General features: G+C 41.7%; 2 protein-coding genes across 4 annotated transcripts in view; one reads left to right on the top strand and one right to left on the bottom strand.

Moving 5' to 3' along the window:
* Window positions 1-10,850, top strand: part of LOC146642420 (ATP-binding cassette sub-family C member 4-like) — a 61,176-nt gene extending 50,326 nt beyond the window's left edge. The window contains exons 16-31 of the mRNA XM_085397696.1: window positions 168-305; window positions 437-474; window positions 554-666; window positions 750-896; window positions 1,918-1,997; window positions 2,927-3,077; window positions 3,230-3,349; window positions 3,450-3,560; window positions 4,228-4,328; window positions 5,499-5,690; window positions 5,791-5,946; window positions 6,660-6,749; window positions 8,180-8,352; window positions 8,551-8,656; window positions 9,065-9,199; window positions 9,280-10,850. Coding sequence (XP_085253822.1) covers window positions 168-305; window positions 437-474; window positions 554-666; window positions 750-896; window positions 1,918-1,997; window positions 2,927-3,077; window positions 3,230-3,349; window positions 3,450-3,560; window positions 4,228-4,328; window positions 5,499-5,690; window positions 5,791-5,946; window positions 6,660-6,749; window positions 8,180-8,352; window positions 8,551-8,656; window positions 9,065-9,199; window positions 9,280-9,369 — 1,941 coding nt within the window. The 3' untranslated portion in view covers window positions 9,370-10,850. The remainder of the gene's footprint in view (window positions 1-167; window positions 306-436; window positions 475-553; window positions 667-749; window positions 897-1,917; window positions 1,998-2,926; window positions 3,078-3,229; window positions 3,350-3,449; window positions 3,561-4,227; window positions 4,329-5,498; window positions 5,691-5,790; window positions 5,947-6,659; window positions 6,750-8,179; window positions 8,353-8,550; window positions 8,657-9,064; window positions 9,200-9,279) is intronic.
* Window positions 10,295-26,909, bottom strand: part of LOC146642423 (ATP-binding cassette sub-family C member 4-like) — a 29,354-nt gene continuing 12,739 nt past the window's right edge. For 2 of the 3 annotated variants that reach the window (XM_085397698.1, XM_085397700.1), the window contains 19 exons: window positions 26,700-26,786; window positions 26,394-26,490; window positions 25,531-25,752; window positions 25,234-25,371; window positions 24,729-24,766; window positions 24,464-24,579; window positions 24,229-24,375; window positions 23,419-23,498; window positions 23,174-23,324; window positions 22,948-23,067; window positions 22,302-22,412; window positions 12,469-12,569; window positions 11,922-12,113; window positions 11,685-11,840; window positions 11,330-11,419; window positions 11,074-11,246; window positions 10,861-10,966; window positions 10,608-10,741; window positions 10,295-10,439 (listed from right to left, as the gene is read on the bottom strand). In XM_085397698.1, the coding sequence (XP_085253824.1) occupies window positions 10,424-10,439; window positions 10,608-10,741; window positions 10,861-10,966; window positions 11,074-11,246; window positions 11,330-11,419; window positions 11,685-11,840; window positions 11,922-12,113; window positions 12,469-12,569; window positions 22,302-22,412; window positions 22,948-23,067; window positions 23,174-23,324; window positions 23,419-23,498; window positions 24,229-24,375; window positions 24,464-24,579; window positions 24,729-24,766; window positions 25,234-25,371; window positions 25,531-25,752; window positions 26,394-26,490; window positions 26,700-26,786 (2,275 nt within the window). In that variant the 3' untranslated portion in view covers window positions 10,295-10,423. Of the gene's footprint in view, window positions 10,476-10,602; window positions 10,742-10,860; window positions 10,967-11,073; window positions 11,247-11,329; window positions 11,420-11,684; window positions 11,841-11,921; window positions 12,114-12,468; window positions 12,570-22,301; window positions 22,413-22,947; window positions 23,068-23,173; window positions 23,325-23,418; window positions 23,499-24,228; window positions 24,376-24,463; window positions 24,580-24,728; window positions 24,767-25,233; window positions 25,372-25,530; window positions 25,753-26,393; window positions 26,491-26,699; window positions 26,787-26,909 lie in introns of all 3 variants that reach the window. The other variant, XM_085397699.1, reaches the window with a different exon arrangement.

Genomic DNA, 26,909 nt, shown 5'->3' on the forward strand with positions numbered 1-26,909 from the left:
TCTTTCTTTTCCCCTTCCCCAATGGTCTTTAACATACAGAGCGTGCTGAACTGACACAACTTGAGCTTAGTTTGCTTTAGTCCGTTTTCATTTTGACAAGTTAAACACAGGGAACTTGACGGCCAGTGATCATGATACTTGTCTGCATGCTGATGACTTCCTCGCAGGCGGAGAAAGTTCAGACATTTGCAGAGGAGACTCGAGCTCAGGGAACCATTGGAATACGCATCTATGCCAAGTATCTGGCAGCTGGGGCCAACATTGTGGTTCTGCTGGCTGTCGTGCTGCTTAACATCATGGCTCAGGTACACAAAGACTCACCTGCACTTGTAATTCGCCTTCCACATGTTAGCTCAGTGAGAATAAGTGTTGAATGCATTTCACATGTGTAATATAAAGCAGTAAAAATTATTTTTTTGGCTTTTATATCTTCTAGGTAGCATACATCATGCAAGACTGGTGGCTAGCTTACTGGTAAGTATCTTCAATCTGCCGTTTTCCTCATAGACTGCAGCTTTTACATGTCTGTTTATACTCATGTCTGACTGTTTAGGGCTGATGAGCAAGAAAAACTAATGGCCAGCAGTAACATGACTAACATCACAACAAATGGACTAAATGTCACCAAAGAGCTGGACACGGATTTTTACCTGGGAATTTATGGAGGTAAAGGCGTTCTCTTATTTACACTGCACTGCATTTCTTCTGATTTTACTCCACTGGTGTTTTATGGTGTGTTATTTTTCCAGGTTTGACTGCAGTCACCATAATCTTTGGCTTTGGCAGGAATTTGGTGCTGTTCAATGTGCTAGTGAGGTGTTCACAGTCTCTGCACAACCGCATGTTTAGCGCTATACTCCAAACACCCGTGCGCTTCTTTGACATCAATCCGATTGGTAAGCAAAACTTTGCAAATTTTTAGTGTTGTACGTTCTAAAGCCAGAGTCGGTAAATTGTAGAATTTTGTAGTTCAAAAACTTCTAAATGGAATTCTGTAGTGCTCGTGTGGGCCAACCACTCACCGGAGGGGAGATGGTCAGGGGCAGGCTGAGAAATCTGGCTTTAGGAACTTGGAATGGCACCTTTCTGTTGGGGAAGGAGCCTGAGCTAATGCTTAAGGTTGAGAAATATGAACTAGGTGTAGTCACGGTCACATGAACTCATAGCTTTTGCTCTGGTGTCTAGAGAGGGCTGGACATTGTACCAGTCCTGGGTTGCCCTCAGTGAGAGGTGACAGGCAGGTTGGGTATACAGGTATCCCCAATTTGGCAACTGTGCTTTGGGATGGATGAGTCTGGTTGTTTCCCTGTGCATTTGAGTCAAGAAACAGGTCCTGACTGTCATTTTATGCTTATGTGTAAAATCACATTTGACACGTCAGCACAATACCCAACCCTCTTCAAGTCCCTGGGTAGGATGCTTGATCTGCTTAAATGATGTCCTCAATCCTGCTGATACACTTTTTGTAGTGGAAGCAGAGTCTGGAGCTAACCCATCCATCACTGTGGCTGAGGCCACTGAAGTAAAAAAACAAACAAACAAAAAAGCTGGCCAGGCCCCAGGGTTAGATGAGGTTTGGTGAGGTTCCTCTTCCTTACACATAGGGTCAGGAACTCAGTCATACCTTGGTGTGACCCAAATAACCCAGATAAAGGGGGTAAAGATGGATGGATGAATTTTGTGGTTACTTTTACTCCATTTGCCATCTTTGTGGGGGCACAGTATACAATTCAATTCAATTTTATTTATATAGCGCCAAATCACAACAAAAGTCGCCTCAAGGCGCTTCATAGATACAGAGAAAAACCCAACAATCATATGACCCCCTATATACAGGCAAGGAAAGTTAAACTAAACATTAATCTTACTCTAGCTGGTTTCAAAGTGTGGTGATAATTATCTCTTGTCTGACCTCAGGAAGAGTATTGAACAGATTTTCAAAGGACATTGGGCTGCTGGACTCCAACATGCCAGTGACGTTTGCAGATTTCGTTCAGGTGAGGGTAGATTTCTCAGCAAAGACACAGCAGCATTTTTCTTTTCTAAACCACTGACAAAGCTGCAATGAAGATCATAACAAGTGACAGTTTATGGTGGAGCTGTAGCCTCCACGCTCTTTTCGATAAACACAGCAGGTCCAGAGCAAAGGTAGGGAAGTATTTCCCTGAAGTAACAGCAGCACTCACTACTGTAATGATAATAAAACTTTCAAGCCAATAAAAGTCATTTAAAGTCCAATAAAAAAAAACGGTAACAAGTCTTAATAGAATCAAATCAACAGTTCAACAACCTAAGAAGAAAAGCGATCTTACCATGTGCTCATCTGTTGCTGGGTAGTTTTCCAAAGTGAAAGCTAAATTCTATGAAGAAAATGCCATAACTAGGCAATTTAAACTTTGCTGCAGACTCACAGCAGCTGTCCCATCACTATGAAATCAATGCAGTACCTGAAATACTTCACTCAGGTCCAGGCTTTATAACTCATTAGCCCTTAGCTCTTAACTTTGAAGCTAATCATTACACTGATTACACGCTGCTGGACAAAATATTACGAATTTCTTTGTTGTCACATGTTCCTTGAGCTTGCCTCAGTCACTCAGTACTCAGTGCTGCCACTGGTGAGTAAAGCGAAAGTGTAAGCGCTGTGGCACTGCCCTTTGCTGAGGTTGGTAACATTTACCTACTGATGCCCATCTGAGATAACGCTCTTATTTGTAACAGAGGGTCAAAGATCTCTTTGAAGAATAAAATGAGTAAAACTGACAGTGCTGTTACTAAAGTGAAAGGCTGAAGTACAATGCACAAGTTAATGAAAATACTTTCTCATTCTGTAAAACATTCATTTTTCTTTTCTAAAGACACTCAAAAAGAAAAAGGCACAAGAACAAACCACTTTAATGTTGATGTGTTTTTCTGTTGTGAGCAGATCTTCCTCCAGATACTTGGGGTCATTGCTGTTGCAGCGTCAGTGATTCCCTGGATCCTTATCCCCGTTGTCCCCCTCCTTCTCATCTTTCTTTATTTGCGTCGCTACTTTCTGCGGACCTCCAGAAATGTTAAACGGCTGGAGTCCACCAGTGAGTGTCCTACAGTACAACAGTGTGTGAAGAAGGAGATACACGTGCTGCTACTGTTGTTTCTTTTTCATTTTAAAACCTGCATATGTAATATCTTTAAAACTTGAAGCTCTTTAACCTATTGGTAACTTCTGACTCATCTGTGTCCTCAGCTCGGAGTCCAGTCTTCTCCCACTTGTCCTCATCTCTTCAGGGCCTTTGGACAATCCGAGCATTTGGGGAAGAGAGGCGCTTCCAGAAAGTCTTTGATGCCCATCAGGACCTGCACTCAGGTGCTCTTCATGCTTGGCACATAGAAGCTCATATTATGATCAGAGAACTTAAAAATTGTATGTTTTTGAACTGTCTGTGATGGATTGTTTCCCTGTGCAGAGGCCTGGTTCCTGTTCCTGACCACCTCTCGCTGGTTTGCTGTCCGCCTTGATGGCATCTGCTCCATCTTTGTTACCATCACTACTTTTGGCTGTCTGCTGCTCAGAGACAGTGAGAGAACTAATTTTACTGTTGATTTAGTCTTGCTGTTTGCGATCGCTTACCAGCAGGGGGCAGCTGTGTGCCGGTTATCCACTATATTGCCAAAAGTATAGGCTTACCCATCCAAATTGATGAACGATCAAGCTTCTCCATCTGGCAAGCCGATGGTCCAGTCTGAGAACGGTACTTATCTGACTGTTTCCAGGGAAAGAAACTCTTAGTGCAGCATACCAAGACATTTTGGACAATTTCATTCAGGAAGGGGCCATCAAGGCGATGGCCCCCTGTTCTAGCATGACTGTGTACAGTACACAAAGCAATGTCCATGAAGTCCATGAAGACATGTGTGAGTGAGTTTGGGATGAATTCGAGTGGAGATGACGAGCTAGGCCTTCTCATCCAACATAAGTGTCTGACCTCACAAATGCACTTCTGGAAGAATGATCAAAAATCCCAAAAACGCACTGCTAAACCTTGTGGAAGAGTTGAAGCTGCATAATTTTAAACCCTCTAAATTAAATGGATGGGATGTCACTCAAGTTCATATGCTTGCGAAGGCAGTTAAGTGAATACTTTTGGCAATACAGTGTATATGCAGTCCAGCAGATGCTGAGTGATTGCTGCCGTTTAACTTTTAAAAGTGTTAGTAAAATGGTTGTTTTCCTGCTCCTGTCAGAGCTTGATGCGGGTGCTGTTGGTTTGGCTCTGAGCTACTCTGTCACACTAATGGGCATGTTCCAGTGGGGTGTCAGACAGAGTGCAGAGGTGGAGAACATGGTAAGATACTCACTGTCTCTTTTATTTCCAGAGCTTGTATCATTTCTTTCCATACTGAGCTTTTGCTATTCCCATATAAATCTCACTAATTTCCAGAAATAGTCCAAAGATTGTATTTATTCTGTCATTTGAACATCAAAAGTCTTCTTTGCCATTTTGTTTTATATTTATGGTTGTTGGGCTTGTTGACATGGAGGTGAATCTGAGACCACTTTCCTGATGTTGTATGATTTCTGCCTGGTGTGCTACGCATCTTAAACTTGTGTTGTCAGCAGACTTAAATGATCAAAAATTTTTAGGAGTCTGAAGTAAATTATTTATTTGGGTGATGCAGTGGTTAGAACTGTTGTCTCCCAGCAAGAAGAAGGTCCTGAGTTTAACTCCACCATCAGGCCGGGGTCTTTCTGTGAAGAGTTTGTATGTTCTCCCCATGTTTGTGTGGTTTCTCTCCGGGTACTCCAGTTTCCTCCGAAAGTCCACAGACATGAAGTTAGTTGTGAATTTAAAATGCCCGTAGGTGTGAATGTGAGTGCGAATGGTTATCTGTCGACCTGGCGACCTGTCCGGGGTGTACCCTGCCTCCCGACCTGTGGTAGCTGGGATAGGCTCCAGTCCCCCCGTGACCCTGAATTTGATAAGCAGAAGAGGACGAATGGACATTATTATTTTGCAAGAGTCCAAAGGGTTAAGCTTTGGGATTCTGCTCTTTCACATGAATAGCATGAATAGACCACTAGTTGTACTGGTGTTTCTCTGGCATCTGTCCATAATAAATAATACCTGCATTCTCCTTGATACCAAGTAGACACACTAAATGATTCTATAACATCCGTCTGATTCACGTGGCAGTTCTCCTTCATTGAGAAAAGCAGCTCATGGAGAAAAAGTAGCTTAGGAAAATAATCCTGCAGAAACAGTGGCAGACTGAAGCATCCTGAACACTGAGTTGTGAGTTGCAGACTTGCTGATTGGATGTGGAGGATGTGGTGGGCAGTATCTTCTTAAATTTTTGGTGTAATTCTAGATATTAATCCATTCTTTCAGATTTACCTGATTGTTTATTTCTTAAATTGAACTTGTATGCAAATAGTTTTATTACATGTTGTGTTCTTGACTACACCACACAGACTGATCCTGATTTAATGTGCATTCCTGCGTTTCTGTCCTCAGATGACATCAGTGGAAAGAGTAGTAGAGTACACTAAACTGGAGAGTGAAGCACCCTGGGAAACCCAGAAACGTCCTCCTCCTGATTGGCCAAGTAAAGGCCTGGTGACTTTTGACCAGGTCAACTTCTCCTACAGTGCTGACGGACCTCAGGTGCTGCACAACCTGAAAGCCATGTTTAGACCCCAAGAGAAGGTCAGACATCAAGGTTTATTTGTTTTGTTTCTAAGAACCTGAAGCCATTTGTGTGATACGCTGTCAAACCAAAGCTTATGTTCTGTGTCCTGTGGGTCAGGTTGGTATTGTGGGTAGAACAGGAGCCGGGAAAAGCTCTCTGGTCTCGGCTCTGTTCCGCCTGGCAGAGCCCCAGGGGAAGATCTACATCGACGGTATTGTGACCTCTGAGATCGGCCTCCATGACCTGCGGCAGAAGATGTCCATCATTCCTCAGGTACAACATCATAGCTGACCTCTTAGCAGAACACAACACTAGCATCTGGCTACTCTTGTTGCCTTGTTTCGTAGCTCGTCTACTATGACTTTGTTACTTTGACATGAGAAATATTTGGCTAATAAGTGACATTAATTATTACTAGTTGGGCACATCCTTAAAGCTAAGAAAGGATCAGCAGCCCCAGTCTGCTCTGACACTCTAGAGTCACTTCTGTTTGCTCTGTGAGAAAAGCACAAGTGTTGCAACAAAGTGCACAAGCACTTTGTTGCAACTGCTTTGATTTGGTGCTTATAAATAAAATTGAATTATTTGCTCAAACAATTATACGAGTGTAGTTTTAACACTGCATCTTTTGGTTTTTTTGTTGTTTGTTTGTTTGTTTTCACCAGCTTACCAGTAATGAGTTAAAATCAGCTGTCCAGCAAACATTTTCTCCTCAACGCTCTCAGCATTTCACTTCCCACAAAGCTCTTTGCTGTGATCAGTCAGAACTTTTGCAAACTGTAGGATGCATTCAAAACCAAAGGAGGGCAGCTGGTTACAGTTTGCCATGTGTGCCATTTAGGTTTTTTAAACTTTTACCTGCCACAGCAGGACATTCACTCAGATATGTCGAAATAAGTCACTGTGCTGTTCTGTTTACAAATAGTCCACAAAATCTAATCATTTTGGTGTCCTCTGGGTTCTCCAACTCTCCCCCACCCCTTTAGGACCCGGTACTGTTTACGGGTTCCATGAGAAAGAACCTGGATCCATTTAACCAACACACAGATGAAGAACTGTGGAGTGCTCTGGAAGAGGTCAGTAACTCTCACAATCGGCAGAATCAGTAGTGTGTGAGTTTTAATTCTTGTATGATGAAGCAGAATACTTGCCAAACTATTTTATTATCTTACCATACAACAGAAATATTGTGAAATATGTCAGGTTGGCTCATCAGAGCGTAGCATACTAGCATCAAACTGTCCCATTCAGGATGACTGAGGGTGGAGGAGCTGCTGTCTCTATTGCATGAGGATATTCTCTTACATAGGCAATTATGTAATTATGTCCTGGAGCCAGGAGCGGACAATCAGAGATCCCAGTGTGGTGGTGAATGACCTCAAGGATTTTGACCTCAAAATCAGCCTTGAAAAGAGCTGCCAGGAACCTGCACCATGTATGGACTGTCTGGGGCTCTATATAGATCCTATTCCTAATTGTGTCACTTTCAGAGCAGAGGATCATCAGCATCCTTCACACATTGTCTCTCCCTCTTTCAGCTGAGAAAAACTGTGCAGTTCCAACTCTCTGCATCCTTGCACTCTTTAATTCCTGTGGTGCATTTACAACCGCTTATAATGAGGGATTGTCAGCTTTGGGTCACATCTCTACATCTGCTGCTGTCACAGTGTAACAATAACACCGCACTGTCTATCACAGTTCTCCACCTGCAGAGGAACCCAGCAGCTCTTATTGCACAAATACCTCTGAGGGTGATGTTACCCAGAGTAGCCCTTATGGCCTATGATGGGAAGGCAGTGAATGGCACAAATGTGCTAAAGCTGTGCTCTTAGCATCACGGGACATCTCTGTGGGTAACATTGTTGTCAAAACAGATGACTATGCAGTAATTATATTATGTTATAGTTTATATTAATCTTTGTTAGGATATTTAGATACTAACAGGTCTTATTCATGATTTTTATATGTAAGAAGAAGAACTTCAAATTTAATGCAGAGAAGCTAATATGTGAAGAATGGAGTCTCTCTTTTATACTGATTGCAGCATTCTGGATCAACTGAAGGCTTTTAGGCTTTTACAGCAATGCAGCCTAGAATAAATAAATACACCAACTAGCTTTCCAGCTTTACTTTGAGACAGGTTGCTTCTAATTTTACAGGTACTGCACAAATTAATAGAAAGAAAAGAAAGGCAGTCCTTAATGTAGATGCTAAGGAACATACCCTGATCAAACATGAGTCCTTGTGTTATTGGAGGTTGAGTCAGTGTCAGGTTAGACACACTATTTGTTTTTGAATCATTTGTCTTGATTGATAAATAAAGCTGGGTGTCATCTGCGTATCATATCATAGCAGTGCTTCTAATAATGTCTAAGGGAAGCATGTATGATTGGTCCCAGTACAGAACCCTGTGGAACTAACTGTAAAAAGACGACAGAGCAGGAATTATTTATAGAGGACACACACAGTGTAGTTAAAGCTGCTTTATTTTTTTTTATTCCTGCAGGTGCAGCTAAAGTCTGTGGTGGAAGAGCTCCCTGGAAAGTTGGAGACTGCCCTGGCTGAGTCGGGCTCCAACTTCAGTGTGGGCCAGAGGCAACTGGTGTGTCTGGCACGAGCTGTCCTGAGGAAGAACCGCATCCTCATCATTGATGAGGCCACAGCCAATGTGGACCCGAGGTACTGCAAGATGACGTTTGCCTACTGTGTATGAACAACATCTTGTTAGACAGAAGAATATCTTGTGTACTGCAGCATGATGGGATACAGAAACTACTCAGCTGATAACACTTACTTTGACACATCGGTGGTTGTTTGCTGATAGTAAATTTTATCTAAAGGTCACACTAACAGAAGCGTTTATTTCTGCGGCTGCAGGACCGATGAGCTGATCCAGAAAACCATACGAGATAAATTCAGGGAATGCACTGTGCTCACCATCGCTCATCGCCTCAACACCATCGTAGACAGCGACCGTATACTGGTGAGTCCTGAATCGTTGACACTGATGCCACTTAATTAGGTAAAACCTCTAATTAGGTAGTAGTTAAACAACTAATGCAAAGGTAAAAAGTAGAATGGCTTTTTGCTGAGAGCTGGATCCAAATAATCTGTCAATGCCAGGCCTTAGAAATGCATTAATGCTTAATGCATTCTGTATTTGACAAGATTGGTGTCCAAACATACAAACTGTAACACAAGTGTGACTGTCACCTTTGGAGCAGCTTCTGCTTTCCCTGTATGTGGATGGAGTGTCGGGCTTTCTGGGTTTAGCAGCTTTTCTTTCATAGCCTGAAAAATGCCAGATTCAAGTCAAGAGGCTATTAGTTTTACTTTGAAACTCATACTTTGCTCTTACTTTTGTGCAATAATCAGAACTATTTGTTTCCAGGTTCTAGATGCGGGGAAGATCCATGCGTATGATGAGCCGTACACCCTGCTGCAGGATCCCACTAACATTTTTTATAAAATGGTGCAGCAGACGGGCAAACAGGAGGCAGCAGCTCTTCTAGAGGCAGCTAAAAAGGTCAGTTTGTTTTCGTTAAGTGTGAAGAACTTGAGTCAATCTCTTTTTGTAAACTGACATTTGTAAACTATGCGTTCCAGGCTTACGACAGCAGGAGCCGCCCCAGCCTGTCAAACGGACACGCAGTAACAGCAGACGGGAACTTGGTTATCTTTGAGACCGCTCTGTAAGCTCAGGGAGGCACTGAATTGCTGCTGCTCCTCCAGAAGATCCCTGGGCTGTAAAGCCCCTCCAGTCTCTGGTGAAAGCGCTGATCCGCTGCTGGTGGCGTAAGACGGGGTGGACGTGACCTGCACAGCATTGATTTGCTGGGCCTGATGTGGCCACACAGTGCAGCTGTTTCCTCAGACTGACTGCCCAGAAATCAGGGCTATGAGAACTGTTGATGTAGAGCACTACCTATTTATCTCTCACGTGTTAAATTGCTGCTCAGCATTCTGGTGCCTTGCACAAATAGCTTTTAAATGGCTACATAATCCTTAAAATCCCAAGTGCTTTAATTTACTGATGGAAGTAAATCACTTGTAGATCAAAGTGATATTATTGTTCAGGATTAGTAACGACCAAATTCTTACTCTGCAGAGATCTCTCTGTATTTTTTTCACATTTATCTCTTTAACTACATGTTTTAAAGACTTGGAAAAAAAGCGTCACAAGATTTCAGTGTTAAATATTTTGTTCCTTGTGTTGTTTAAATGCTGACTGAAGCATTTCCAGGGAGGAAAGTGAAATAGCAGTGTGAGCTGTCTGCTGAATGTTTAAGTTATTTCAACTTTGTACGCTTGTTTTGTCAAATATTACATAAAAGGCCCACACATCTCACATGGTAACATTTGTCTTGGTGTATTGTGTAGTTTTTGCTTTTTGGCAAATATTGCTACTAAGATATAATACTGAAATCAAATCTTTGGTCAAGTCAAGAAGACAAGGACTGTTACAAATTACATGAACTTTATGAAAATTCGTGTACAAAAAGTATAACGGTGGGGAATTCAAGGTCAAATTCTGAAGCTTACAGATCTTACAGAGTAGCTTGTTCACATGTGACAATGTAACCATAATTTATGATTTCAACATAACTTAAAAACAGACACAGATCAAATAAGATCAAAGCATAAAAAACATCAAACGCCCCAGTCGTTGCACACAGTTGGAGGCAGGAGGAGCTCGCGGTGCTCAGAGGTTGCTGCAAGAGTTCAGCTGATTCCAGTGTTTCACTCCACGTCACAGTTTAACTTCTCTGTTTGGGTGTGAGAGAGACTTGTTGGAAGTAGACCTCACCTGGTTGTAGCAGCCACAGAAAAGTCTAAATTATTTTGCTCAGGCTGCTGTCATAAGCTGGAAAGCATGGAAACTGTGTGGATGCAGATTTTTCAGCCATGTTTAAGGGGACTCTTTTTCACCTCACCTTCCTGCTGACTCCAGCAGAGCCGCTGCCTCAGCCTGGCCCATCTCTTGCACCATCTTGTAGAGAGCACCCTCCTTGTTTTGCAGTAGAGTGAAAGGACAGTCCAGCTCCTGGATGGTGCCACTGTCCAGCACCTTAGGCCAAGAGAAAACATACGGTGGTGTAACAGTTAACACAGGAACATTTTTTGCATATCTGTGTACTCTAACAGTATGAATTTATTAAAAAGCTACAGTCGGAATAGCTGAGTCACCAGTATACGGTCGCTGTCTATGATGGTGTTGAGGCGATGAGCGATGGTGAGCACAGTGCAGTCTCTGAACTTTTCCCGAATGGTTTTCTGGATCAGCTCATCTGTCCTGCAGTAACAACAAGAAAAACACTTTGAGAATCATGTGGGAAAAGTGTGTTGAGAAAGCTCCTGGATGTCTAGGAGCTCTCTGTACTAGTAATGTATCTGGAGGACCTTGGGTCAACGTTGGCCGTGGCTTCGTCGATGATGAGAATGCGATTCTTCCTCAGGACTGCTCTGGCCAGGCACAGCAGCTGCCTCTGGCCCATGCTGAAGTTGGAGCCTGACTCAGCCAGGACAGTCTCCAGCTTCCCAGGCAGCTCCTCCACCACAGACTTCATCTGTACCTGCAGTGAACATGGAGAGGAGAAACCTGTAGCTGGTCTGTGGGCAGTAACGACAAATCTGGGTGTGCTAATTAAATACTAGCCTCTTCCAGAGCTTTCCACAGGTCTTCATCAGTGTGCTGGTTGAAAGGGTCCAAGTTCTTCCTCACACTGTCAGTAAAGAGAACTGGGTCCTGGGGAGCAGAGGGGAGAGAAGTCAGGGAGAAAAATCAGTAGACTCTGCTACGTCATTAATTCTATGTACCGGATATGGATTTGGAAACGACACGCAGTATCGTATGACTTTGAAAATCTGTGTTTTGAGTTTAATTTACTGAAAATAAATGATATAGCAGTTTCAATTAATAGAAGAATAACAGAAATGGATAGCATTATTGTAACAGTGAGATTGTAACTACGTATTTCTTCAGGCAGTTGAAGTGTCATCTGATGTTGTACCTGAGGAATGATGGACATCTTCTGGCGCAGGTCATGTAGGCCAATCTCAGAGGTCACAATACCGTCGATGTAGATCTTTCCCTGGGGCTCTGCCAGGCGAAACAGAGCCGAGACCAGAGAGCTTTTCCCCGCTCCTGTTCTACCCACAATACCAACCTGACCCACAGGACACAAAACATCAACAGCTGATCATCACTCAGACCCCAACCAGCTGTTCTCCACAAACCGATGTGTCACCTTCTCTTTGGGTTGAAACGTGGCGTTGATGTCTTTGAGGACCGGTGGTCCATCCTTGCTATAAAAGAAGTTCACTCGATCAAAGGTTATCATTCCTTGGCTCGGCCAATCAGGGGGAGGACGCTTCTGAGTTTCTAAGGGTGCTTCACTCTTTAGCTCAGTGTACTCCACCACCCTCTCCACTGATGTCATCTGAAAAGCCAAGAGGTCTTTTTCAATTATGCTTTTTGTAGCCTATGTTAACGTTCATTCATAGGCATCAGGATGTTTTTATATTTTTTAAACCCCAAAACCGAAAATTCCAACTTTCCTACAAAGGGCTTTATAATTTGTACAGCATACTTTACTGTAAGTGCAGAAGTCAAGTGTCCAAAGTTTTTGTACAAATGAGGTATGATCAAAATTTGAGAGGATTAAGGGAAATGGAAACTTTGCTCCATGTAACTGTCCATTAAGTACATTTATCTTCACCCACCAACATCATTTTCATCAACATCATTCATTCAAAAAAAAATGGAAATACAAAATGTCATCACTCAGTTCTTACCATGTTCTCCACCTCTGCACTTTGTCTCACTGTCCACTGGAAGTTTCCTATCAGTGTTACAGCATAGGTCAGCACAAGGCCCACCTCTCCAGCCTCCAGGCCTAATGGATCCAAAACATGATCAGAAATCAGAGGCTAGTTCAGGACTTTCTTCTGCATTAACTCACTGTGTGTGGTTAGGGTATTTAGCAAACTAAATGCAGTTAAATTAAACATTTAATTGTGTTTAGTTTGCTAAATACCCCAAGCCCACTAAGGGGTGTTAGGTATTTTAGCACTACGGTTAGCATTTACTGGATATTGTTTTATAGTGACATTATGCAGGAAAACTCTGTCATTCAATAAGGCCCCTTTGTTTTAGTTATTTTTCTCTTTGACCCAAGAATTGATGTGTGAGAATCACAGGCTGGTACAAGGTTGAAATACCACAGAGATCACTCCCTCAGCTACATTAGTTTCTTAATCTTTTAGATGCCTGTTGAAGGCCAAATGGTTTGTTTCAGATTTCACTAATGAAAGAACTCTTCGTTTTGTGCCTTGAAAATATGTCGCTGAGATAATCACAATTGTAGCTGAACTGATAAACTACACAAAGGATGCTTCTTCACCCATGGGCAGGAAGACGCTCCCTTATCTTGGTCTGTACTGGTTTAAACTGATAATCTGCTGTCTCATGAATTTTACCCTCTATATAAACTGTTGTACTTGTGAATAAAGTTGAGTCAATTTGGGAAGACAACCTGAAGCAGTCTCTGTTTTCTTGTTCTCCCAAGCTGCTCCCGAGCTCGTACTAACACGCTGAATGGCATGCTTGAATATTACTTGAGAATATATTTGACTGTGTTACAGACTAAGGGACATTCTCTGCTGATAGGTGAAGGTACATTCTCTGCTGATAGACGTCCACGCCTCGAAGGAAGTCGATCCACGGATTAGGCCCTGGAAACCGTTTCCTTCAATTTTGGTGTCAGAAGTGGGATCCTGACGAAGGTAGGCACTCGTCTTTTATTTTATAAGACTGTGTTATGCCTTTCTCAGTGATCCACATAGAAACGGGATACGCTGACGAGGCCTTCTTCAGTGGCCCACATAGTAACAAGTGGGATACGCTGAGGAGCCTTCGTTAGTGGCCCACATAGAAACACAGGAAGTTGCCTGTTGTTTTGTAAATAAAAGCAGAAAGGACACAGGAAGTTGCCTGCTGTCATAAACTAAGAAGTTGCTCACCAGCAGAAAGGACACAGGAAGTTGCCTGGGGTCATAAAACGAGAAGTTGCTCGTTAAAAAGTGAGAAGTTGCTCACTAAAAAGATAAAATTGCTAGCAAAAAATCAAGTAACCTCAGGTGTGCCACAGCAAAAATAAAAACTAACTTAAATCCTTCAAAGCGTCTAAACCCCTCTGGAAATCACTGACCATGGGTCAGAATAATTCAAAGACCTTAGACGGGTCCGATAAAAAATCAAAATTAACTGTAAAACCGAAAAAAATAAAATATAAAAATAGCGGCTCAGTACGACTCCCACTTCCGGTTACGTTTAACCCACGCTCGCGAATCAATGAAGACTTCCATGATTACGTATCCAGAACATGCGGAAGTGCTTACGTGACTGATTTCGTCTCGAACTTAAGAACTATAAGTTTAATGCATCGTAATGTATTTCCGGAGCCCTATCCCGAACGATTATCGCCAGAAAACAGGTCAGTAGAAATGTTAAATACTATTTGTGATAAGGAAAGTAGGCTGATTAAAAAAGTCCTGTAAAAAATATATGATAGAATGTCGTGATGTGACCAATCGCATGCTACCGCTATGGAAAAAGGGACCCGAGCCAGACGTAAATGCTTTAAATCAAGCCAGTGTAGGCTCTAGTAAATCCACTGCAGAAAAAAACTAGCCTTATATGCCCATCCGTTCAACCTACGGCTCCGCCGCCTTATGATGAAAAAACAGAATTAATAGCTGCTGCGGCGGCTGCACGTCATCAGCGCGTATATCCTGATATAACAGCAGAATCCCAAAAGAGTGAGGAAGGCACTGAAATGACACCTAAATCAGAAGAAGATGACTGGTTTAACCTAGATCAAAGACAGGAACGAGAATACACTGAACGAGAAAGAGAGTTACAGGAACATAAAAAGCAAACAAAACAGTTAATGGCAGAGTGTGAGGAAATCATGAAAGATCCTTTAACTGAACGTACGGAAGCTGAACTGCAGCAAGCCGTTTCTGTCATAGATAATCATGTTCAGCGCCACACTAGAGTAGCGAATGGTTTAACTGTGCCAAAAGCAATAACTAACACCAGAAATTTAATAAGGAACTACTTAAAGCAGAAAAAAGAGGAAAAAACTCAAGAGGGCCCCCACAAAAACACCCGTTATAAAGAAAAGCAGGGATCACAATTTAATGACGTCAGCACCTCCCTCCCGTTCATGATAATAGGGGACATGTGTTGCATTCAACCCCCTAAAATTTCAGAGTTAGCAGCAACCATTAAAGAACTTCCCGATCCTCTAAAAAAATCCTACAGCCTTTGTTTCTGCATTACAGAGAAGTACCAGATACCACCACTTGGGTGGGCCTGATTATAGATATATATTATGTCAACGAATCCCAGGTGTGACTGAATCTCACCTTATTGAAGAAGTAGAGGAACTAGACCCTAAAAATGACCAAGCAGCCAACACCACCTCGTTTTTGTGGATAAACGATGACAAAATCACAGCCTTTTTTCAAAATCTAAAGAAATTTCTGCTCACAATGTCTAGAGATAAAATTGATTTAAATGCAGTAACCATGTGTAAGCAAAAGCCAGATGAATCCATTCTAGTTTTTATGAAACGTTTCACGCACTGCTGGACTAATGAGGCATGCATGCCTGAAGGAGGAAATGATCAGATTTTCATAACAACATTCTTAAACAATATTCATCCAGAATGTTCACAACTATTGAAGCTGACTGCCACTGATAATCTCTATGACATGAAAATAAAGAACTTTATCACACTTGTCAAAACAAAAGCTGGTGCAGATCTTTTCCCCAACAGCACGAAGGCTAAAAGTGTTAAGATGATGTTGAATTTTGATGTTGAAGGCTCAGAGGAAAGTGAAAAAATGATGTATGCAGGGGCCCCGCCCCCTCAACAAGCGCAGCAGGGAGATTTCAGAAGGAGAGATAGGAGTGGAGACGTATGTTTTTATTGTGGAAAAATAGGACACTGGAGGAGGGAATGCAAATCAGCAGCACATAGGTCTCAACCACAAAACACAGGACCAGCTCCTGCCACTAGGCGTCAGCAGAGCTCTTACAGACAAGGTAACTGGCAACGCAGACAGGAATCACATCAAAGAAACGGCCCCTTTGCACTTAGGGAGCAACCTTATAATCCACATTTTAATCCCCATCCATATGATAACGAAAGACTGGACCAACCATAGGGAGGCCCAGGTGAAGATGAGGGACAGTGTGAAGCACTACACACGATGCTGCATTTGCAATTGTCCCGTAACACAGAAAGCTTGCCCATGTTAGATATAGAAATAGGTGAAAAGATTTATTCCTTTTTAGTTGACAGTGGAGCCACTAAAAGTTCACTGTCTGGAAAATTCTATAGTGGGCCTGTTTCCTCTGTGTGCATCAACACCATGGGAATAAACGGAACTCTAGTGCAATGCCCCAAAACTCATTCTCTAAAGACACGCTGGGGCCCAAAACCAGACGAAATTACATATCATCCATTCATAATTCTTCCAAACTCGCCTGTGAATCTATTAGGCAGAGATTTAATGGCAAAAATGAACTTGTGTATTTCATTTAACACAAAGGGTGAAATGTTTGCAGATACTGATAACAGCTATGTTTTCTAATGCTCTTGCAGACGTAACCGCGAAAGCAGCTGCTGCCTCACAGCAACCACCCAGAAAGGAAGTATTATCTTTGCCTTTACAGCTGCCACTTGTCACACTCCCAGACTATTTAGAAGCAAATGTTGACCTAAAATTCATACAAGAGCAAGCCTCTGCCTTAGATTACATTTACTGGGAAAGTAATGATTGTACCTTAGATAACAGAGACGGCTTATACAAAAACCTTGAGGGTTTGATTGCCCTCCCATCTTCACTACTGCCAATCCTTGTCCGCCATTTTCACGGTGTGAGTCATGTCGGACAAAGAGGGGTAATAGGAGCAATAAAATCAAGATTTGTAATCGAGAAAACATCACACGCAGTAAAACGCATATTAGGAACCTGTCTAACATGTGCACGAACTAATGTAGGAAAACCAAAAGCAAAACATCAGCATTTACCACAACCAGATTTCCCATTTCATACATTACAGATTGATTTTACACACATGCCAGCACAAGGAAGCGTCAAGTACTTACTGGTAATAGTGGACCAATTTAGTAAATGGGTAGAAGCTTATCCAACCTCAAAAGAAACTGCAGAAGTAGTCTGTCAAAAGTTGTGCAATGAAATAATACCCAGATTTGGAATACCTCACCAAATTAACAGTGATAGAGGACCTTCATTTACATCAGAAGTAATTCAAAAGTGTGCTAAAACTCTAGCAATAGACTGGAAATATCATGTGCCATACCATCCTCAGAGTTCAGGAGTTGTAGAAAGAATGAATAGGACCATAAAAAAAATCGCCTGACTAAAGCAATGATAGAAACAGGAATGACCTGGATCAAACTACTTCCTCAAATCCTCTGCGAGATTAGAATGACTCCATCCGCAGCAACCAAATTATCTCCATTTGAAATAATCATGGGAAGACCGTTTCCAACACCATGGTCAGCCTCCAGAGGGGCACCGCTATTGGAAGGGGACATAGACACTGCATTGTCTGACTATGTTCATAACCTGGTAGAAACACTGAATAATAACTATCAGAAAGTTTGTCTCTCTCAGCCTCTCCCTTCCACAGATCCAACCCATCCGTGGAAACCAGGAGATGCGGTGTTGGTAAAGTCGCTAAAACCAAGGGCACTCGGGGAGGCCGCGTGTTCCAGCCCCCAGACTGTACTTGCAGTGACGAGAACCAGCATCCTAACAGACGGACAACCTCAGTGGATTCATGCCAGCAGGGTTAAGACCAGCCCCACCAAACCACCTAAGGCCTCGGATCAAGTAGATGACGACTCAGGCGAGCCAACGCCCGGATCCAATACACCTACACACACACAATCACTGATTAACACACAACGCCTGAAAGAGCCAAGACTCAGAAAGCCCTTTGATCCCCCGCCTGAACAACAACAAGGTACTCGAACATCCAGCAGGAACAGAAAGCCTAGAGTACCACACAATGTCTAACCTGATAAAGATAGACTCGTTTCATCCTGATAATGGAGAAAATGAAATGCCCATTGTCATCACACGACGCTTATACGGTGTCTCTCGAACCTGGGACCAGGCCAGGAGACGACTAAAGAACTGTCTTTTTTATATATTTAGGTTATTAATCATATCTACTGCATTAACCTTAGGATTTTTATTTAGTATTTCGTATTGTAAACTGCAACCCTGTTCACATTTCTGCAAGCCACATTTTGCTGACAATACCTCATGCTCCACTTGGCAAGACACCCACCTAGTACACTCGTCACGTTCTCTAAAATCAGTAGAAAGCAACACAGACACCACCAATAAACCATGATACCCTGTGTACGCTCAATGATAACCCATATAGCTACCAGTACAGCTACTTCAATGTATTTGCAATTAGCACAAATTGATCCTGAGGATGTGCCAGATGTTACCAATGATGTTCCTGATGTGTATATTGAACATTAGGTTGTGAACTATTACATTTTATGATTTGCTTTTTATATTATGTTATTACATTTGTGATTTTTCCTTTCTATTTGAGTTATTATTTTAAAATATAATAAAAGAGTGGAACTGTTAGGTATTTTAGCACTACGGTTAGCATTTACTGGATATTGTTTTATAGTGACATTATGCAGGAAAACTCTGTCATTCAATAAGGCCCCTTTGTTTTAGTTATTTTTCTCTTTGACCCAAGAATTGATGTGTGAGAATCACAGGCTGGTACAAGGTTGAAATACCACAGAGATCACTCCCTCAGCTACATTAGTTTCTTAATCTTTTAGATGCCTGTTGAAGGCCAAATGGTTTGTTTCAGATTTCACTAATGAAAGAACTCTTCGTTTTGTGCCTTGAAAATATGTCGCTGAGATAATCACAATTGTAGCTGAACTGATAAACTACACAAAGGATGCTTCTTCACCCATGGGCAGGAAGACGCTCCCTTATCTTGGTCTGTACTGGTTTAAACTGATAATCTGCTGTCTCATGAATTTTACCCTCTATATAAACTGTTGTACTTGTGAATAAAGTTGAGTCAATTTGGGAAGACAACCTGAAGCAGTCTCTGTTTTCTTGTTCTCCCAAGCTGCTCCCGAGCTCGTACTAACACGCTGAATGGCATGCTTGAATATTACTTGAGAATATATTTGACTGTGTTACAGACTAAGGGACATTCTCTGCTGATAGGTGAAGGTACATTCTCTGCTGATAGACGTCCACGCCTCGAAGGAAGTCGATCCACGGATTAGGCCCTGGAAACCGTTTCCTTCAAGGGGCTGGTTGGTTTAAAAGTTGTGGAACTGTTTGGTTTTTCTTTCCTTTATTTCTAATAGTTTAAGTAAAGGTTTTAATAAACGTCCATTTATGGCAAATCTTATTAATCTACATTATATATTCTTGACCTGTTGCACAGATTCAATTCAATTCACATCAATTTGATTTATATAGCACCAAATCACAGCAACAATTGCCTCAAAGCACTTTATATTGTAAGGTAAAGACCCTACAATAATACAGAGGAAAACCCCAACAATCATGTGACCCCCCACGAGCAAATCCTTTGGCGACAGTGAGAAGGAAAAACTCAGTTTTTATAGGAAGAAACCTCTGGCAAAACCAGGTCAGGAAGAGGCAGCCATCTGCCATGACTGACTGTGGGTGCAGGGAATAAGACGGGACAAAGACACACCCTGGAACAGAGCCAGAGATGAACAATAACTAATGAATAAATGCTGAGTGGTGTATACGCACATAAAGAGTGAAGAAAAAGACTCATCATGGGAAGCCCCCAGCAGCCTAGAGCTATTGCAACATGACTAAGGGAAAATTCAGGGTCAACTCATCCATCCCTAAATATATGCTTTATAAAAAAAAAAAAAAGTCTTAAAAGTAGAGTTTGTCTGTCTCCTGAATCAGGGCTCTAGAGTGCGACCAATTTGGTCGCAAATGCGACCAAAATTTTCAGTGGTGCCACTAAAAAAAAAAAAAAAAAAAAATTGGTTGCACCTGTGCGACCAACTGTTCGGGTAGCAAAAAAAAAAAAAAAAAAAAAAAAAAAAAAAAAAATCTGCAACCTTCCCTGTGGTCAACAACAGACACACATTTTGCCCCTATCGTGGACTAAACCAATCAGAGATAGTAAGGGGCGGGACCTCTCTGATTGGCCGTGGTCCAGTTGAAAGTGCAGGTGGAAGTGGGGGGGTGAGTAGCTTGAATAAAGCGATATCAATTCATTAAATCCTGAATCGACTTTTAAATATAACTGTGTTTTGCCAGAAACGCCAGATTCTCAGATTAAAGCTCACAAAACCATTTCAACAACAACCAAACAGCAAATGAGAGCAGGTACAGGGATTCCACACAAAGACGTAAACACAGAGGACCGACGCATCAGAATCAACTTTGTCTTTCTCGGCTTTCTCACCCGACGGCCCGTAGACGGACACTCTGTCGGAGCTTAGCGGTTCTGATGCGTCCGGTCCGCACTGTGTTTACGTCTTTTTGTGCTGATTCTGAGCTGCAGGTTTTGTCTCTCTCCAACCAAAATTCACCGAGCAAGCAGAAAAAGAAGCAGCAAACTGCGCTTCACATTTGATCAATGTCGTCATGAATTTTGCTGTTTTGCTTCCACGACTATTAAAAAAAAAATCACACTTCATGCACAGCTAGCTCTCTCTCTCTCTCTATCTCTCTCTGTACTTCAAGAACAGTTTCCCGTCTCCAATCTCTGTTTTCTGTATTATTCATTCACTTATTGCCCACCAGTCTATCGTTGTTTACAGCGCTGTGGCTGCTGTCTTTTTCCTTTCTTTTTTTCACTTAAATGACCTCGGACAAGAAAGCCTATTTTTTCTGTTGTTCAATACTGAAGAAATTTAAACTTTATATGCAGAACATTGTAGAATATTTTTAAGGTTATCTGCTATAAAAAGCCAGACCAGGAAAATCTGTGTTTTATTCTCAGTTACTTTCACACAAAGGCCTCTGCTGTGATGTTCACAATTCTGATGAAGTCAGTACTGATAAATGATCAGAATTATAATATTTCTGACTGTCTGAGGCTAAAAGTTGAATCGAATCGGGACTTTGAAAACCGGAATCGAATGGATTATAGAAATCAGTGATGATACCCAGCCCTAGTGAGCAGCCTAGGCACGACAGACGTGGATGTAGCTGTAATAGGAAAAGAACTATTGCTAACTTTTCCTGTTAAGTTAAGGCCTGATCCTTCTGAAATTCATAGCCAGTGCTCTGACACGGTGTCATCAATCTTTGAATGCTGAAAAAGCACAGTGTATCCAGAAAAACACATTATATTATATTATATAAATTATTATAAAATTTGTGTGTGCCCAACTTTTGTGCCGGTATGCCTAACTTTTTAAAGTTAGGAGTACGCCCATGGCAAAAAGTTAGTCTAGAGCCCTGTCCTGAATACAAACTCCACAAAAGAGGGGCCTGAATACTGAAGGCTCGGCCCCCCATTCTACTTTTAAATACTCTAGGAACCACAAACAAGCTTGCAGTCTGAGAGCGAAGTGCTCTAATGGGTTGATAGGGTACTATTAGGTCTTTAAGATGAGATGGGGCCTGATTATTCCAGACCTTGTATGTTAAATTCGATTCCGGATTTAACAGGGATGCAATGAGGAAAAACCAGTGTCGGTGAAATGTGCTCTCTTGGTCTGGTCCCTGTCAGTATCTTTGCTGCAGCATTGCGGACCATCTCAAGGCTTTTTAGGACGTTTTTAGGAGATCCTGATAATAAGGAATTGTATGTAGTCCAGCCTAGAAGTAAGTTTTTCAGCATCACTTAAACGGAATGTTTTTAATTTGAACCAGATTCCGCAAATGGAAGTCCAACACGTTTGTTTACCATATATGCACTGAATGATATATCCTGGTCAAAAATGACTCCAAAATTCCTCAGTGTTACTGGAGGGTTAGATTTTTATAGGTGAGTACAATAACCTCAGTTTTATCTGAATTTAGAAGCAGAAAAGTAGACGTTATCCAAGTCTTTGTCTTTAAGACATTGCTGTATTTTAACAAATTGGTGTGTGTTATCTGGCTTAATAGATATATAAAGCTGGGTGTCATCTGCATAGAAGTGAAAATGTATGCTATGTCTTCTGATGATACTGCCTAAGGGAAGCATGTATAATATAAACAGAATTGGTCCTAGCACCGAACCCTGTGGAACTCCATAACTAACCTTAGTGTGTGAAGAGGACTCTCCATTTACATGTACAAATTAGAGTCTGATAGATTGATATTCAAAACATTGTACAGTACCTTTAATACCTACAGCATACATAATCGCTGTAATAAAATAAATCAAGGATTTTTTCCTTCCCACTGTCGCCAAGTGCTTGCTCTAAGAGGGTCCTCTGATGGTTGGGGTTTTCTTTGTATCGTTACAGACTCTTTACCGTACAATATAAGGCACCTGTTGTGAGACAGTTTGTCTGCATGGTGCTTTAGTTCCTCACCATGTCTGAGTAAGACGCAGCCAAATGCTGTGAGAGTGATGAATATGGAGCAAATGCTGTCAAGGCGTAGTGCAAACCAGCGGGAGGTCATCAGGAACAAAAACCACGCCTCTGCAACGAGACGAAAAAATGCATTTCATTATAAAGAAGATGACCAGGTTAATCTTTTGAGCAGGTTCACTTTACAAGACATTTCATGAGACCCAAATATCTCACACATGTAATTTATTATAAAGCGATTTGTACAATATAAAGCGCCTTGAGGTGACTGTTGTCATATAAATAAAACAGAATTAAAGTCTTCCAGGCTTCTTCGCTATCATTATTCCACTATCATTACTGATTTACAACATTTTTAACTTTTTTTCAGCTGGAGACGCATAGCTTATCTTCCCAAGGCCTCTTAGGAGAGATAGTTGAGCAAATGATCAACTTCGAATTGACCTGTGATAACCTTTCTTAAGAGGGAAAATGCCTTTACAAATATGCTCCCAGAAGGTATTCATTGACAGACTGAGAGCAAATTATCCAGAATTCCAGTTCTACTTGGAAGTATGAGTAGTTTTCTTTATCGCTTGAAATTCCTTTAAAATCAGCTAAAAAATCTCAGTTTTAACCATCCATAAAGAGTTCATAAAGAGTAAACCTGAATGCAGGTCCTGATGGGCATCAAATGCCTTCTTTAACCTCTCCTCAGCCTTGAGGGCTCTGATGGTGGAAAGACCCTGAAGAGACAAGGACAGGTGGGAGAAGACTGGACTCCGCACTGTAGGAAAAGATTAGCTGTGAGAAACTGTTAAACAGCCAGCGTCATTGAACCTACAGTTTAAAATGATGAGTTTATGATAGGATCGGAATAAAAATAAGCGCACTTGTTGACTCGAGACGTTTGACATCACGTGAGGTACGGAGGTAAAAGCTTCTCAAGTACAGAAAGATTATTAGGAGAGGAACAACAGGGATGAGGATGAGAGGGATGACTGAGGCTGCCACCGCGATAACGCCAGCATTCTGTAAAAACAACTAAAACAACATCGCATAATCAGAAATACTCAAATTACTGAAGGATCCTTTTAAGTGAGTCTTGTGTGTATATAGCACATATAGTAGTCTTCACTTGATAGAAGTCCACAAAAGTGATAGGTAGCATGAAGTCCATTTGGCTGACATCTTTGGAAAATCTGTTGAGTATTCGACCTGAAACAAGGGAAAAGGAACAGAAACATTATATAAAGAGAAGACTATAAATCATTCAATCAGTAAAAGCAAAGATATGTCAGCCCTGCACCCAGCACCATTATCATGTTAAGGATGTAGGCAAGTGTAATTTTTGTCCTTTTTCTTAGTGTGTACTGTATGCTCTAGTGGGCTAATGCTAGCAAGACGCTAACATTGAAGCTACCTGGACAATCCAAAATCAGTGGGTGATATCACTACGTCCATCTTTATGCTGTCTATGTTCTGAACATGAAGCTTTACACCATACAAACCAATGCTTTCACCATTCATTGAAACGTTGCCTTATGACAAGCACCTCGGTGAAAGTGGGGAGGAAAATCCCCATTCCTCCCTGAGCCTGGTTTTACCAGGAATCTCTTCCTGTTAAAAGAGAGTTTTTCCCTCCCAAAGCACCTTTATGTGGCTGTTCTAACTTGGAGTGCCAAGTATGAATAAAACTGGATTGAACTGAACTTAATAGACCTTTTTTTAGAGGTTTAAGGCCAATGTCATCTTGGAGAACTCAGGCAACACTGGAATATGTCAGGGATGTGTTTTGACTCCAGTTCTCTTCCTGGTAGAAATAGACTGGGTTATTTGTAAAACTATAGGCAAAACTCCCAATCGGTCAAAGGCATAAGGCAGGATATACCCTGATGTAATTCAACGCTTTTTCTTAAATTTAAAATAAATTCTGTGTAGGCCTCACCTATGGGGTTGACATCAAAGAAGGTAACCGGGGTGTGGAGAACAGCACTAAACATGCTGTTGTGCAGAGTCTGAGCTGATCTCACCAGCCCGTGAAATATCACCAAACTCCTAGCAAAACCAAAGACCACAGCTGCTGCTGTCAAACCTAAAAGTAAACACAGCAGGACTATATTAGATATTAGACCTGAAGACTCTAACAAGAACTATAGGTATTACTATAACTATAGGCTTACCTGAATAAATACCGAGGTAAAAAGTGAGATCAAACTTTCGAAATGAGCTAGTAACATCCATTCCACTGTCCACGCTAACAGCAGTGGCTGTGCTGTTAGAAAACTCCTCCCCTGCCCTGTCAGATGACAAGACAATTCAATCAGGTACACACGAAATGATAACTGATCTAATTTCATTTAAAAAACTGTCAAATGAACAGTATAAAGTTAAGCTATTGCATACTGTATTTGCCATTAAAAATATCCACATTGGTAAAGTTCTTACCAATATACCAGCCACCAGTCCTGCAGGATATATGCAACCTGTTGAAACGGACCTCTCTTTAGATCAATTTTTGAAACACTCTTGAGCATGAGGAAACCAAGTTGCATGAAATGTGTGGGAGGGTGGGAAGGTTAAGTCAGGTTAGAGCAGGGGTGGGCAATCTCAGTCCACGAGGGCCAGTGTCCCTGCAGGTTTTAGATGTGTCCTCAAACCAACACGGCTGATTTAAATGGCTAAATTAGCTCCTCAACATGTCCTGAAGTTCTCCAGAGGCCTGGTAACGAAATAATCATGTGATTCAGGTGTGTTGACCCAAGGTGAGATCTAAAACCTGCAGGGACACCGACCCTCGTGGACTGAGATTGCCCACCCCTGGGTTAGAGTCACTATGACTTTTCCACATGATTGTACAGTGAGGGATTTAATACTGATAACAGTTAATACAGACAGGTAACACCTGGAGACAGAAAGAGTGCAGGAAGGGTGTTGAAGGGTCGGGGCTTACCTCAGCTATTATGCTGAGCAGTATTATGACCATTAACACCAAAGTGTTACAGCCTGCTGTGAAGTACTTAAGGTAAACATGGCCGCTAACATTTCCTTCAGCTCGAGTTTCTTCTGTAATAGTTTGAGCAACTTCAACCTGCAAAACAATAAAATAAGTTTAGTGATAATAGACTTGCAGGTCTATTTTAACCCAAACTATTCATTTCTACCTCTGTCCATCCTTGTAATTAGGTGACTACAAAATGCTGCCATTTATGTGGGGACTCTTAATCTAATCTTTTGGAAATATACCTACATGAAGCTGATCAGTGCAGCTGCTGTCTGGTAGCAGGAGGCTGCTGGAAGAACAGTGTGACCCATGTGAGCAAATCGTCCACTGGCTGCGTAAAGACAATTTGTCTGGGTCAACCGAACATGACCCAACTGAATGTGCCTCCACATCACTTCTCAGCAGGGACACAATATCCAGGCCAGAGGTCTGCAGCTCACTGTAGGTTCCCTGGACCATGACATGACCCTGGAGAAACAAATAATGAAAATGAGCAACAATGTGTTTTTCAGTACTTAATAACAAAAAAGTCAAAAAGGCTCATCTGAAGGAACGCCTTCCTTCGGAGAAAATCATTTCTATGAATTTGGAAAATTGGAAAACCACCATTAAAAATCAGTTGTGAAGCTCCTTCTACAAAATGCAGAACCTGTGAGTAAAGGGGAACACATTAAAAAGGGGATCAAGGAGATTTAATTGGAACTGTACACAAAGCCGCGTTGCCTGTTTATCCCTGACACTTTTCAGCTCGTCACCTAAGCTAACCTAAACCTAAACCTCCCAACATCACTCTACATAATGCTGGATCTCTTTCCTCCAGCTGAAGCGTTTTTTGACAAACTGAATTAGATTTTTCATCTGAATGAATATGTTTCCTTAACTTCTGTAACTGAGTAGTTTTGTATTAACACATCTGGTCCAGAGACTTTGTGTTGTAAGTTAAAAAATTAATAACAATTTGGAAACGGAAATCTCACCTGACGACTGGAGATCAACGTGTGCTGGAGCTCACTCTCAGAGATTACACACCTCAGAGTAACAAACTATAACTGGTGAATGCAAACATGTTTATCCCCTGCCTACTTAAACCAGCATAAAGGGGGACAAACCTCCTTGAGGACCAGGATCTGGTCAGCCGTCCTCAGATGCTGGAGCTGGTGTGTGATGAGGATACGACACTTGTTCTTCAGCAGGCCACAGATACACCTGATTTTGATAAATAAGAGGGGGTTTCTGCACGTTTGTGACTGTTGCTTTGAAATAGTTCCATATAAATAAAACTGAACTGAATGGAATTAAAACAGTTCACATGAACTTCAATCATGCAGTGTGTACTGTCGAGCATGAGCACAATTCTCGACACCATTATTAATCAGGGTATACAGATAATTAGCACCGAACTCTTTATTACTCACTGCTCAAAAAGATGTTTTCCAACTTCTGCATCCACAGCACTTAAAGGGTCATCCAGGAGGTAGATGTCTGCATCCTGATATACAGCCCTGAAAACAAGGACACACAGTGGGGGAATCTTATTTGTCAGGAAAAAGACTGAACTTTCACATAAACTATAGCAAATGTAACAGCACAAGTGTGTGCATGCAGGGTAAAAATACATGCACCCC

Source organism: Rhamphochromis longiceps, linkage group LG23 (assembly GCF_057381845.1).
Source record: "Rhamphochromis longiceps isolate RC_006_pf linkage group LG23, R_longiceps_female_GT1.1, whole genome shotgun sequence".
NCBI classification, from domain to species: Eukaryota; Metazoa; Chordata; class Actinopteri; order Cichliformes; family Cichlidae; genus Rhamphochromis; species Rhamphochromis longiceps.